At 38.2% G+C, this 14977-nt stretch overlaps 2 protein-coding genes across 2 annotated transcripts in view; one reads left to right on the forward strand and one right to left on the reverse strand.

Annotated features, from left to right (window-relative positions):
* The window catches only part of DMGDH (dimethylglycine dehydrogenase), a 61386-nt gene extending 59182 nt beyond the window's left edge, over positions 1 to 2204 (reverse strand). Inside the window, exons 1-2 of the mRNA XM_011377285.1 lie at positions 2119 to 2204; positions 1070 to 1244 (exon numbers count right to left, since the gene is read on the reverse strand). Of these exons, the coding sequence (XP_011375587.1) occupies positions 1070 to 1244; positions 2119 to 2204 (261 nt within the window). The remainder of the gene's footprint in view (positions 1 to 1069; positions 1245 to 2118) is intronic.
* Positions 2205 to 2386: 182 nt separating this feature from the next.
* On the forward strand, positions 2387 to 13595 carry BHMT2 (betaine--homocysteine S-methyltransferase 2). Its single transcript, XM_011377297.1, has 8 exons — positions 2387 to 2425; positions 7978 to 8110; positions 8966 to 9057; positions 10004 to 10195; positions 10912 to 11059; positions 11301 to 11483; positions 11748 to 11976; positions 13514 to 13595. Exons 1-8 carry the CDS (start codon positions 2393 to 2395, stop codon positions 13593 to 13595), a joined length of 1092 nt encoding a protein of 363 aa, XP_011375599.1. The 5' UTR covers positions 2387 to 2392.
* The last annotated feature ends 1382 nt before the right edge of the window (positions 13596 to 14977 follow it).

A 14977-nucleotide genomic window follows, 5' to 3' on the forward strand; every position in this document is an offset into this window, starting at 1 on the left:
TTAACAACACAAAAGTGTAAAAAGGATGTAAGCCCTCCCTCTTAGGATATTTTCACTTGCCTAAATTTCCCTCTGACTACATGCTCTTTGAATGGGCCTCCTGACTCCTCCGCCTCCATCATTCCTCATCCTTTTACCCCCGATTTCCTCTTCTTCATGGCACTGATTACTCTCAAACACTACTTGTGTGCTTTCTGTCTGCCCTACCAGAATATGGCTCCATGAGGGCAGAGACTTTGTTTTGTTCACTGCTGTGTCCTTATCTCCTAGAACAGTGCTGGCTTGACACAATATAGGCTTTTAGTAAATATTTGTTGAAAGAGTGCCTGAATATCAAGAAGAAGATATAGGAGAGCTCTAAGAGAAATGCAGGCTTTCTTTTACATGATAGCAAAAAGCCTACATAGAAAGTCTAGTTCAGGGTAGGGAGAAGAGTCAGGAGTGTTGATGGCTTCCTGAACCCCTCTCTCCAGGCAGGAGGAAACAAGATGAGGGGGAACTGGTAAAACAAAATACAAGTGTCCCTGTGAAGGTTCCCCCCAAATTTGCACTCAGGGAGGATCAGCTGCTTTGGCCTCTCTCACAAGTTCTCAGTCCTTATAGTTACGTTTTCATACAGCCGAGTTGTCTTACAGCACAAAATTAAAATGATAAATAAACAAATAAATGTAAAGGACCACAAAAGCTAAATTTACTAAACAGCTATCATGTGTTTAATAACTTTACACATATTAACTCAATCTTCATCACAATCCTAGCAGGTCGGTACTATTAATACTCCCACTTTACACGTCAGGAAATGGAAACTTAAGCAATTAACCATAAGTCATGTGGATAGAAAACAACAGAGCCAGGATCTGAATCCAGAAGCTGTATGTTCAAGATAAAGACATCATAAATGTTGACCACTACCTGGAAGTACACCAACCACAGTGGAACTGTACTTTTTAACACTGTTGAAAGAGAGCTCACTCTAAAGAGCTTACAATGGGAAACTGAGAATGGGAGGGAAACTGATTCCACTAGTGCACAACTCGTGCATATGAGAGTTTTGGAGTGCTTTCCTTACTGCGTGCCAGGTAGATCCAGCAGTGAGCTCTGATTTCTCCAGGAGGACCACATCTTTCATGCCCGCTTTGGCTAGGTGATAAGCCAGACTCACACCAATGCAGCCGCCTCCAATTATCACTGTTTCTGCCTGGTCTTTCCATCTTGTTTCTGCAGATAAAGGTGGGTTGTTCTCTCTGGAAGACAATTTGTTTTTAATGGTACCTTTACTAGGCTATGGTAGCTATAGTTTTGTTGTTGTTTCTTTGTTTTTTTTAAGGCATCTATAGCCTGACTTAGACAACCTGGTTGGGGGAGGGGGTGGAGGCATTTGAACCCCATTCCATATTATTCTGGTTCATCAGAGATAACTAATTTAGCTAAAGAATTAAACAGATGAGGTCTTTTTCTTTTCAAAGAATGTAGAGAATAATTTTTCTCAGTCTACTTAAAGAACACACTTATAATCATTTTACATTCCACAAAAAACATAATTGTCATGAAGTTTAATATCCATAAATCTTGGATCACCTCATCTCTCTACTGTTATCCAGAATGAAGAGAGCCAGATAGGGTAAAATATTCTTAACTTTCTTTCACTTAACTTTCTTTCACTTAACTTTCTCTTGCTGTTTACATGTTTCTTTAATTATATTGTTTAGTGGTTTAATGTATTTATGTGCATGACTGTCACCTTAGCTGGATCGTGAGCTTCTTCAAGACATTGTGAAAATCGATGTGTAAATAAGCCAAAGTAGAATATATATATACACTTGTGTTTGCCGACACATAGACCATCTCTGAACAGATACAGAAGTTACTATACAGTTGACTGGGGAAGGGGATTGGAGTAGGAGAGACTTTGCACCAGGAACCCTTTGATACTGTTTCACTTTGTACGGTTGCATATGGAAAAGAAAACAGATAAATCAAGAAGAAATCCAAATGCCCATTTTTTAGAGGCCGAAGAGCCGCCAACCCCAAAATCTGCCTTAACCCGCCCGCCCCCCGCCCCACACTCCTTGGGGCCTCCAGGACTCAGGCCTCTGGTCAGGCCGGGCCCCCACTCACCCTTCGCGGCCACAGACGGAGCGTGGACAGCCGGGGAAGCTGGGCAGTGGAAAGCCCCGCAGTCGCTGCGCGCCCCGGCGGAGCATGGCGAGGCGGAGGCTGAGGGCGCGGGCACCGGCTCTCAGGCCAGCCGACATCCTGGGACCGCGGGGCGGCGGGGAGGCAGGGCGGCAGGGACGCGGGGCGGCAGGGGATCCTCCCCCAGTTGTAGGGCGGGCTCCTGGACAGACGCGCTCCCAGCGACCCGACCCGGCGCCCGCAAAGCTGCAGCATCATGGTACCAGCTGGAGGCCCCGGGGCCAAGAAGGTGAGTTTCCCGGAGCCTTCTAGGTTCTCAGTCAGCCCTCCCGGCTGCGGAGCTCCCAGAGCCGGGAGTTCAAATCCCACCTTATCCCCTAGCCCAGATCTGCGGCCTTGGCAAGGCACCTGTGCGGCTCTGAGCCTCAGTTTACCCGATCGCGAAGCGGGGGATGACAGTACGGCCTTGATGTAATGAACAATCCTAGGTACCATTTACTGCCTGGAGTGCGTTTTGCAATTATCTCCTCATCTTCACAATTGTCCCCATTTTACAGGTGAGGAAACTGAGGCCCACAGAGTCAGCCTGCTTGCTTGGGGTTAAGCGGGGATTTGAAGTCTAGCCTTGGACTCAGAAGCCACACACACGCACCCCGCTCCCCCCCTCCCCGCTTTCCTGATCTGGTTGCCAGCTATAATGGCTTTGTCTCCCCATTTCTACCCTTGGGCATGTGCGTGGTAGGAAGAAGGGTGACAAAACAAAATTAGGAAGGGCATGAACTTGGACGCAGGACATGTGCAGGACCCCTCAAAGCAACCAATCGGTGCCCCAAAATTCAGAAGAGAGGGTCAGGATAGATGGGGCACTATAGACATGAAATGTGCACCACTAACTTATTTATACTAAAAAGTTAGGAATGGCCAAAATGCCCTACAATAGTGGGCTCCCTAAATTAATTAAGGTTCATCTACTTAAAAAGTTGTTAGGCAGCCAATTAAAAAGCTAAGTTTGGAAACGGGCAAAGTGCTTTGGCAATTTTAAGTATAAAAGGAGATATATCACAGACTGATTCCAACTATGCATGTAAAAATATTTATATATACGCTGTAAAGAAAGACACAATAATGGTAGTAGTAACATAAGATGAAGAATATGGGTTTAAAAAAACTTAAAACCATATTTTGGATATGTTTTACTGATCATAAAAGTAAAATAAGGGCATTGGAGAAAATGAGCATAATAGAAAGATAAAGAAGCAAAGAAAAGTGCTAATTTCTTTCTCTAAACTTTCTGTAATACTATGTTCACTTTTACAGTTCATTTTTTTTAAGTTTTAAAAATATGCTATCTGTTTAATTTTTTCTTAGCCTCTGCTCTTGCAACACCAGGCTATGATACACTAATCCATGTTAATGTGTACCTGGGAGTTAAAATGTTAGCGAGAAGGAGCTGACCTCACCTCTCTTCTCAGCTAACAGGTGCATTTTAAGAAGTACATTTAGGTCTTCTGCTCATTTTTAAATTGGATTGTTTGTTTTTTTGGTGTAAAGTTGTATGAGTTCTTCATAAATTTTGGATTTTAACCCCTTATCAGATGTATTATTGGCAAATATCTTCTGCCATTCATTAGGTTGTCTTTTCATTTCGTTGGTTTCCTTTGCTGTGCAAAAACTTTTTAGTTTGATATGGTCTCATTTGTTCATTTTTTTCTTTTGTTGCCCTTGCCTGAGGAGGTATATCAGAAAAAATATTACTAAGAACAATGTCAGAGAGTTATTGCCTATGTTTTCTTCTAGGAGTTTTATGGTTTCAAATCTTACATTTAAGTCTTGAATCCATTTTGAGTTTATTCATGTATAAGGTGTAAGAAGGTGGTCCAGTTTCATCTTTTTGCATTTATCTGTCCAGTTTTCCAACACCATTTATTGAATAGACAATCTTTACCCAATTGTATCTTCTTGTCTCCTATGTCATAGATTAATTGACCATACTGAATTTCAGTATCACTTATCATCAGAGAAATGCAAACTAAAACCACGATGAGATGTCACTTCACACTAGTCAGAATGGCTATCATCATTAAATCAACAAATAACAAATGTTAGTTAGGAGGTGGAGAAAAGGGAACCCTCGTGCACTGTTGATAAGATTGCAAATTGGTGTAGCCACTATGGAAAACAGTATGGAAATTCCTCAAAAAATTAAAAATAGAACTACCTTATGAGCCAGCAATTCCACTTCTGGGTATTTATCTAAAGAAATTCAAAACACTAATTTGAAAAGATATATGTATCCCTATGTTCATTGCAATAGTCAAGATATGGAAGCTATGTAAATGCCCATCAATAGAATGTTGGATAAGGAAGACGTGGTACCTTCCTTATATGTACAATTTACTATTACTTGGCCTTAAAAAAGAATGAAATCTTACTTTTGGCAACAACATCGATGAACCTGGAGGGTATTACACTAAGTGAAATAACTTAGAGAAAGGCAAATACTATATGATCTCACTTATATGTAAAATCTAAAGAACAAAATAAATGAATAAACAAAACAGAAACAGACTCATAAATACAAAAAACAAATTGATAGTTGCCAAATAGGAGTGGGGCTAGGAGGCTGGGTGAAAAAGGTGAAGGGATTTAGAAGTACAAATTGGTAATTACAAAATAGTCACAGGAATGAAAAGTACAGCATAGGGAATATAGTCAATAATATTGTAATAACTATGTATAGTGCTAGGTGGGTACTAGACTATTGGGGGTGGGGGGAGAAATACTTTATAAATTATATAAATGTCTAAGATTTCACTGAATTGCCACAGATGACACCTCCAATTGCTTCTGTAATCCAAAAGAGCAGTCTTGGTATCAATTCAGGCAGCTGGGGAGATATTTTAGGTAGATTAGATTTCTGGCTGCCTCCTGCCACAGGTTGCAGTTGGTGGATTCCTCTGTGTGTGACTAGAGGTGCCCTGAAGCCAGATCTCAAATCCAGAGGTCTAGAGACTGATAATATGCAAGAAGGGGGCATAACTATCTCCCAGAGTTCACTATCAGATCCCAGGCAGATTCGCTGCCAAAAGGGAGGATGGAATGAAAATATCAATGTACTGCAAATTAGTTTACAGTGTTTTTTATTTTACACAGTCCTCTGTCGTTCTAGAGTTGTCTTTAGATCATACTGGTATAGAAATTAATTGAAGTGGTAAGTATAGCAGTGAAGGAGGGGCTAAAAGATGCTCTAAATTCAAATTTTAACAACTTAGTTACTTTGCTAATGGCTGTTTAGAAAACTGGCAAAATTTAAAATGTTAGACAAACGTCTACGTAACAGATGAAAATGTCCTACCTTTGCTTGGTATCATGAAAACACAGCCAAAATTATAATTTTCTGAAAACCCTAGCTAATTTTCTGTTAAAGAATGTCACTTTTTTTTCTCCTTAAGACCAAACTTGTAGCATATGTGAAACATATGACATTTTCAAAATAGTCTTGTCTGTCTGCTAACTCCGCATAGTTTATTAAGGGCTTATTCTTTGTTAGGTGCTGTAGGAGGTGGTAGAGAAAGAGACGAGATGTGTCACCTTAGCCACAAACAACTTACAATCAAACAAGAGACAAGTAAGTAAGCAGACATTGCAGTGTCCTGATGGATGCAGGAATGGAGGATGTTTGGACTTAAGTAGCACACAAAGAAGAAGGTAATCACAAATAGGAGTAGTTCAGGCAATGAAAGATAGAATAGAATGGGCTGGAGTGAACTAAAGACCATTTCAATAATCCACAGGTAGTGAGGATGGGAGTATATGTATAAGAAGTGTTGAATAGATATACTTGATATAACGCTGTGACAGATTAGACATGGGAGGTGAGATACTAACTTATACCACCTAAATTATATACCAATGTTTTCTCTCTCTGTAATTGTTTGACGTGAACTGTTAAATTTGATTCCTAACATGTTTAACTGAGGTATGTTAGATTTTCAAGGTGAGATTTCATACAGGTCTATATGTCTCATTCTCTCGTCTATATTCCTCTGCAGCGTTCATTATTACATTGTGTTTGTAATGTAATAATAATTTGTTGACTCATTGGCCTTCCTCAGGGTGGCCAGACTTTGAGCTTCTCAAAGGCAGGGACCTTGTCTTATTCCAATGTCTATCCCTCTTGCCTAGAGCTGTAACTGGCATGTGAAGAGGTCTCGATGAAAGTTTAAAGTTTATGTCTTTCTTTTATGTTTCAAAAGTACAAAACAAAGATGAATTGCATTTTATAAAGGGATGGGTGAGAATCATGGTAAATATTAAAATTTCTTCTACGTTCAGCTAAAATTCATCTTTAAATATGAAATATGGAAAAATAACCAGAGTCAGAAGGTCTCTCTGTCAAGACAATGTTTATGTTTAACACAGCTGACAGAGCTGGGCTCCATTCTACTTCCCTCCATAGGGCAATGGAGGTGGTACAGGTATGGTAGACTGGTACTTAGCCTCCAGTGTAACCCTTTTTAATGTACTTCTCTGGACTGCACATATGACTGGTTAGAGGAGGCAACTGGAGGCTTTTCTCTCCAATTTTTGCATTGCTCTGTATCCAGCTATAGGCAGGACTGAAATGAACTGACCTTGTATTTTCACTAAAAGGTTTTATCTTCACCTAATGCAGTCTATCCACGAGGGATAGGGATCACCATGGGGGTGTTCGCAGTGTGTCATAAGGTGGTCAGGGAAGGTATCTCTAGAAAGATGACACTTGACCAAAGACCTGAAGGAACCGAGAGAGTGAGCCATGCAGAGGGAGGCATGCTTTAGACAGTGGAAACCCTAACTCTTGAATAACTGCTCAGGATACAACCTTTTATTCAAGTTATGTGTGGGCTGAATAGAAAGGTGGTAAAAGAGAAAAAGACTAGATTAGGAATTTAGAAGATCTGAAGTCTGCTTTGTTACTTACTTAGTTCTGTGATCTTGGACAAGTCACTTAGCCTCTCTGAACCTCAGTTTCCTCACTTGTAAAATGCCCTGCCTTGCTCACAGAGTTGTTGGGAGTACCAAATGATAACGTGTGTATGGACAGCCTGGAAAATGTAGGGCATAATTATGAAATACTGTGTCCATTAGGATTATGTTGGATGGTTTACACACACAAAAAAAGGTTTATTTTTCTCACCTAACAAGAGGTCTAGCAGTCCAAAGATAACAGGCTACGGTTGTCATTCTACTCCACTAGCCTTAGCATGTGGCTTTCAGTGACATGGCTGCAAGATGACTGCTATTCCCCCTGTGCTCATGTTGACACTCAAGTCAGGAAGGAAAAAAGTGTCAATATGGAAGGGAGTGGGCATCTATATCAGGAAAGCAAAACTTTTGCAGAAATCTTCAGTGGATTTCCACCTTTGTCATATTGGCCAGCACTGTATCCTATGGCTACCCTCAGCAGCAATGTAGCCTGAGATTTATTTTTTAAGTTGGGAACATTGCCCAAACAAAATACATCAGCAAAGAAAAGGAGATAAAATGAAAATTAGCTATGCAACTAGCAATGTCTGCCACAACATGTTGGAAAACTAAACTATGGAATCGCTGCTTTCACTATATTTTGACTCAGATAAAATGTTAAGAGAAAAAATAGTCACAGCACTCTGCACAAAACAAGTACCCGGGTTGTCGAAGAAATATAATATACTCAACCTTTCTGAACTATTATTAGACATTGACGATTTTAACAGAATTGAAGCTATAAGAACATAGTACTGCCTTTCCTAGAATTAGAAACTGCTTTTAGGACAAAAGAAAAGAGGGGTCTTAGGTGATTTTTCTTTCTTTTCTCAGAGTATTTTGGAACGTCTGAATAGTGGGGAGGTTGTGGTTGGAGATGGCAGCTTTCTTATAACTCTGGAGAAGAGGGGCTACGTAAAGGCCGGGCTCTGGACTCCAGAAGCCGTAGTAGAACATCCAAATGCAGGTCAGTGCCAGCATGCCCAAGAGTATCTGGGTGACATTTTGCTTACATCTGACCTAGAGAATATTTTTAAAAAATAAACAGCGTGTGTTTTCCAATGACTGTTTCACTTGTTAAAATTGCCAAGATGTGGAGACAGTGACAGTACATGGGCTGATCAAACAGAAGAAAATGTCCCTCACTGCCTCTTCTCCTACCATACACACACATTTTCATCTGCATATATAGGTAGTGCTAAAATATACATCTTAATATTCATTTCATAAATATTTACCTTGTGGATTTTCAAGAGCTTCCTTACCATAGTAAAACTATTATTGCTTCAGATTCATTCTTCTGGCTAATTTGCATATTATATTATAACAATGTGTTTGATAAGGATGATTAACCATAACCACCAGCTTGGCAGAGCATAGACAGCCAGGTTCTGTTGGGGGAGGGGGAGGGAGTGAAGAAATAAACACAGTTGTCCTCATTCTACTTTGAGGGGTCCCCAGTGCTGACTGTAAGTAGACATCCTTCACAACACTGGCAAATGAATAAATTCTCTCTAGATCAAAAGACCAAGGGACAATTGGCCAACCAAGTCTTAATTTCTGCATGAGACTTCACCAGGCCTTGAAACCCATCAGCAGGACATTATAGGCTACTCTAAACAGCCTTGATTTGGTATAGACTCTGCCATGTCTTGTCCTTGAATTCTGCTGACTTTAGTCTGCAATTTTTAAACAAGTACTAGGTTTGAAATTGTGTATGACTGGAAGAGAGGTGAGTGGGTGAATTGCTGCTGCTGGTGAAAATGATAGCAACTGTGATTTTTAATTTTTAATTTCAATTTAAAAAACAACTACTTTGTAGTTCATCAGCTTCACATGGAATTCTTGAGAGCAGGATCAAATGTCATGCAGACTTTCACCTTTTCTGCCAATGAAGAAAACATGGAAAGCAAGGTAAACTGGATTGCCAGTCAGTTGAAGGTCAAAGTGGGGGCAGGGGAAGCAGGGATCATCTATAAAAAAATAACCTCTCGATGGGAAACTATGGAATTGACCTGATGTGTTACTATACTATATTACAAACTCCACATAAAATATCTATTAAGTAATCAATTATTTATGTATATACTAAATAAATTAGCTGCTTCTGTCTTTTTCTCTAGGGGAGGGGTAGAGATAGGACTGGTAAAGAATTGACCATTGGAAGGGCATGGCCATTTTCCTATGCTATTTTTTATAGAGAATTGACACTTTATAGACGCTCTTTTTACCTTCTCATTTCACATTCTTCTTTTCTGACCTGTCCATCTGGAGACAGGGTGGTCTCCAGCACTGGCTTAGGCATGAGCAGAATTGGGTTGGATGCTCAACTTTGCTACCTATTTGTTGTGTGACTTTGTGCAAGACACTTAACTGCATGGGGCATTGGTTTTCTCTGCAAGTGGAAATAAGTTATGGTTAACTGCATAGGGTTGTTGAGAAAGGTGGATACGGTGAAGGGTGTGGAAGCGTTATGAGATATTCTGTAAATGTAATTTATAATACTTATAAATGTTAATGCTCATTTACTCATTCAACCAACAGACGTGTACTGTGTGCTTGTTACAGTGCATTCTCTATGCGAGATACAAAGATAATACAAAGGCATAGAGTTGATTCTGGGGTGGCTCACAGTCCAGTTTGGGAGGCAAACAAATATGCTAAAATCCAGTGTGGTAAGTACAATAATGGAAATAAAAGCCCACTGCTAATAGAGGAGATGGTGCCCAATTCTGCTGGTCTTCTCGAATTGCAGTTTAAACCAGAGACTTGTACTCATCTTACTTACTCATTGCCCCCTGTGCTACTGATTATATTTTACATTTAAAATATCGTCTTAACTCTTGCTATCTAACCTCAGTGGGAAGATGTAAATGCCACTGCCTGTGACCTCGCCAGAGAAGTGGCTAGCAAAGGTGACGCTTTGGTAGCAGGAGGAATCTGCCAGACATCAATATATAAACACAGCAAGGATGAAGCTAGAGTAAAAAAACTTTTTCGACTACAGCTAGAAGTTTTCGCCAGGAAAAATGTGGACTTCTTGATTGCAGAGGTAAGCCTAGCGTTATAGGGAAAGGGTTAAATCTATTTTGACAAGTATGAATGCATAGCCTTTAACTTTCACAAGGGTATTGGACTGCCTATGCCCTCATTTCCTCTGTGTAGATGGTCAGAGGTTTATTTAAATGCACTGTAGTCAAGGCCAACACCCTCTCACTTGTATGGTAGCAAGAATTTTTCAGACAAGGTGTCCTGTGCATGATCCACAAAGAAACTCAGTAGCTATCCCTTCCCACTCTGTGCTTCAATGTTCTCATCTGGCGAAATAATCATATTTCCCTTTCTACTTTATGGAACACTTATCAATATCTAATTAGAAGTGAATATGAAAATACTTTGAAGTAGTATAAAGCCTGACCAACTATTCATTATTTTTCAGCATTACTCCAGTTCCATAAAAGATAAATCCAAAATTTATCAGTAAAATATTTATTCCTTTAAAATTCTGATTTTAAATACTCAGTTACTTTAAAAACCTTTGTGTTTCTCAGATTATATCTGAATGAAAATCTATATATTGTTAAAAGCATTAAAACGTTTCCTAAAAAAAGATATTCTTTAGTCAGTCTGATAGACACATATTCCTTAGCAAGTTTTATCACATATTACATACTGGATAATTTTTATAACTTTTGCAACATTTGCATTCTACCACTCAAAATCTGATTTATATTTGAACCAATAGAAAAAAAATGAAATTTCTTTTAGTATTTTGAGCATGCTGAAGAAGCTGTGTGGGCTGTGGAAGTCTTAAAAGAATCGGGTAAACCTGTGGCAGCTACTATGTGCATAGGCCCTGAAGGAGATGAGTGTAATCTAACACCTGGAGAATGTGCTGTTAAACTGGTGAAAGCAGGTAATTTAGACTCATAATGTGATAAACAGTTCAGTTGTTGTTTATGAAATTTAGCAAAGTTTGCTTAATATTGTGAGAGCAGTTTAGAAATAAAAGAACACTAACTGGAATCAGCTTCCTTATCTGTAAAACGCAAGAGTTGGAGGAGGATGGCTAATCTCTAAGGCACCTTCCAACTATTAAAATATAAAATAAACAAGTAAAAATATAAAATGTAAAAATTCTTCATTTCTTTATGTAGGAGCTTCGATCATTGGCGTGAACTGCCGATTTGGGCCCACGACCAGCTTGAAGACCATAAAGCTCATGAAGGAAGGCCTCCAGGCTGCAGGGCTGAAAGCACACCTGATGGTACAGTCCCTGGGTTTTCACACACCTGATTGTGGCAAAGGAGGGTTTTTGGATCTCCCAGAATATCCCTTTGGTAAGCTCGGGTGCATAGTAGAGGTCTTTGTGATTTCTTGTGACAAAATGAAACAGCTATGATGAACAACTGTGGTACAATCTTATAATAAAAGACTGCATAAGACAAGAAAACATTCAGTGTTAACCCAAAATGAGCTATCTTAAGAATGTATAATCTAAAGTTTACAGTTTTTTAATTAATTAAAAAAAAAAAAACCCATCAGAGCATCTATCATTTGAAAATAGAGATGGTAACAGAGATGTTGTAATTACTGTATTACAGGACTGGAGCCCAGAGTTGCAACCAGATGGGACATTCAAAAATATGCCAGAGAGGCCTACAACCTGGGGGTCAGGTACATTGGTGGATGCTGCGGATTTGAGCCCTACCACATCAGGGCAATTGCAGAGGAGCTGGCCCCAGAAAGGGGCTTTTGGCCTCCAGCTTCCGACAAACATGGTAGTTGGGGAAGTGGCCTAAACATGCACACCAAACCCTGGATTAGAGCGAGGTAGGAATTTTTAAATTAGCATTACTAATTTCCTCAAATCTCATTTTATTTATTATTTTAAACACTATGTATTCATATGATAAGAAAACATTCAGAAAATATAGAATTTAAAAAAAAATAAAGTTGCTCCCTTCCTGACATCAGCCCCAGTCCCAGAGGTAACATGTTTGCCATTTATGTTTTGAAGTCTTGTAACTCTATTTTTTGTTTTATTAATATTATGTAGTAATTACCCTTTATGAAATCATATAATTGTGATTCGGCTACCTACTTTGAAACTTCTGCAGAGTATCTATCTTGCTTTGACACTTGATATCTATCCTCTTGATGCCACAAATAAAATATCCAATCTAATATTCTGGTACCCCAGTAATGATTTTCTAAACATTATTCACTACAGAACCAAGTGGTAAGCATGGACTAAGGAGAAAGAATCCTATTTTATAAAACTTGAGCCACTTGTAGGAGAATGTTCTAAGATCAAGGTCAAGTTGACACTCCTCTTATCTATTCAGTGCTGGTATATACGTAATCCATTTTGTACTTCTTTATCCGTTTCATTAGAATTAGAACAATCTTCATTTTTGAACTAGAATGACTTTCTAATATAAATTTATTTAGATTGTAAAAGTAGGCAAGAAACCATTTAGCCAAACATTTCTTCTGGGAGGTATGGATATTTAATAGAGAAGGTGGAGTTTATAGGGCTCATACTTAGAAAAAGTACTAAATATAAATATAATTAAAAGGAGAGGAAAGGATACTTTGGTGATGATTAAAATACTTCAAATAAGTGAGAAATGGCTTATTTTAATTATCATTGTTTAGGGATCCTTAAAATGCATTAGCCACTAAAGATAAAACATTATTCTGTAGAATAAAACCATACATTCCTTACCCTGAACTCCCCAACATACTGAAGTTTGCAGACATTTGTGATTACACAGAAACCTGTATACTCCCCACATTTCTAATATTTTCTCATCCCAAAATATCGATTTGTTCACTGTTTCATAGGTAAAGAGGAAAAAACTGTAAAAATATATTTAACACAAAGGTCTTTGACCCGGAATCTTTGTGCTCTTCTTTCTTTGTCTAAAAACAAGGAACAAATACAGACAAAACAATCTGTATTCTGTTTTTAATTACTTTTTAAAGAATTATATTTTGTCTCATTACATTAAAAAACTATCTTCATATACTTGTCATTACATTAAAATACTGAGTAGAGCTAGAAGGACTCTCTAGAAATTTCAGAATGAATATAATTCACAAAAACATGTAAAGTCAAACACATTGTCATTTCTGAACAGTTGTATGAAATCTAATGATTGTTATTGAGAACAGACATGTGAGAAAGATCCCTGACATTAATGGATATGGACATAGTTTTCTGTATGTTGAAACTGAAGTTCTACTTTAAACCAGTGATCTATATAACTTATGTGTGTTTGAAAAAATGTATATATAATGTATAGAACTTATAAAATAGGTATTAATCTTTTAATTAATTAACTACATATTTTTTAAAACACAGGGCTACAAGGGAGTATTGGGAGAATCTGCTGCCAGCTTCAGGCAGACCTTTTTGTCCTTCGATGTCAAAGCCAGACATCTAAGAAGTAGTGAAAGAGAACACTGAAATAATAGAACAGAAAGAAATGCCCCTCAAGTCCCGTCTGGACTCCTTCCTCACCTTAATCCTCAGCTCACCCTTACATTTCCATCCACAGAACAGCTAATGTGCTGTTGCCCCTTCAGTCAACTCAACATAACATGTATTACACTCATGGGGTGGTTAAGTACAGAGCTGGATGCTGTGGGAGTTGGAAAGATGATGAGAAAGGCCCCTTGTTCTCGGTATTAACTATCCAGTAATACTGCATGCAGTACATTGTTCTGAAGGTCATCAAGAAGAGCAAAACTTGTCTTTTAGGGTGAATTTGAGATTTTTAAAATAACCAGAAATCACTAAGCACTGAACCTAGTGATTAATTCAGGTAACTAAGCTAGGTGCTTGAGAAAGATGGAGCAGCGTTCTAAACTAAAGCAATGAGTCTGCTTTTCTTAAATGATTTGTTAATGACTCCAAAGGCAATCCCAAGGGAAAAGATGCAAAAAATGTTTTGAGCAATGGCAGGATTATCAAAATAAGTGTTTAACCGTTCAAAGTGATTACTTTAAAAGATGATTTTACTTAAAGTTGTTAGGTCCTAGAATTTTTAAATGTGTTTTTATAATCACAAATAGCTAGATTATAAACTATGTGGGGATAAGGACCATGTGATATGCTTCTTATAGGTTTCCTTATAGTATTTTAGGATTGTGCTAGACATAAAAATAGATGCTCAATGAAATACTTATTGTTTAAAATAAAACACAGTTTTAGAAGACCTTTTTAAAAGTCAAAGTTCAAATCTATCTTGGTCTCATGTTTTTTGATTTATGTTTGTGTTATTTGCTATGTGCTGACTTCTTTGATCTTCAAAACAATGTATCAATTTGTGACAATTAATAAAATTAAAAATAATTTACCTTTTATAGTGTTTGCATATTTAAAATTTTATGAACATTTTTTGAAATAATAACAAACAGTTATTACTTATGTTCCAGGCTCTTGCTTTTCTTTCAAGAGAGAGTGAGAGCAAAAGAGCAAGAGAGAAAAAGAGAGAGAAAGAAACTCATTTAATCCTCACAGGGATTTTAAAAAATGACATAGTGCTTTTAACACAGTAGTTTAGATATGAGGAAACTGAGGTATAACAAGGCTAGGCAACTTGCCTGAGGTCACACAATTAGTAAATGATAGAATGGGATTTGAATCCAAATGGTCTGACCCAGGAATCCATGTTCACAACCACTATACTGCACTACCTCTGCAACTGCTGCTTTTATCAGAGTCTATTCAAATTTTTCTGTTGTAGAGTTTAAGACATTTTTTTCAAATTTGCTTAATATGAATCAACCTTTCAATTCTGAAATGCTTGTTTCTGTAATGTAG

Source organism: Pteropus vampyrus, unplaced genomic scaffold (assembly GCF_000151845.1).
Source record: "Pteropus vampyrus isolate Shadow unplaced genomic scaffold, Pvam_2.0 Scaffold11, whole genome shotgun sequence".
Classification (NCBI taxonomy): Eukaryota; Metazoa; Chordata; class Mammalia; order Chiroptera; family Pteropodidae; genus Pteropus; species Pteropus vampyrus.

Bases quoted from the DNA above. Each gene is read 5' to 3' on its own strand.
- BHMT2 (XM_011377297.1), top strand. From the start codon at position 2,393: ATGGTACCAGCTGGAGGCCCCGGGGCCAAGAAG. The intron at 9,058-10,003 runs GTAAACTGGATT...ATCTAACCTCAG, and splicing joins AAGAAAACATGGAAAGCAAG to TGGGAAGATGTAAATGCCAC. The intron at 11,060-11,300 runs GTAATTTAGACT...TTCTTTATGTAG, and splicing joins TGTTAAACTGGTGAAAGCAG to GAGCTTCGATCATTGGCGTG.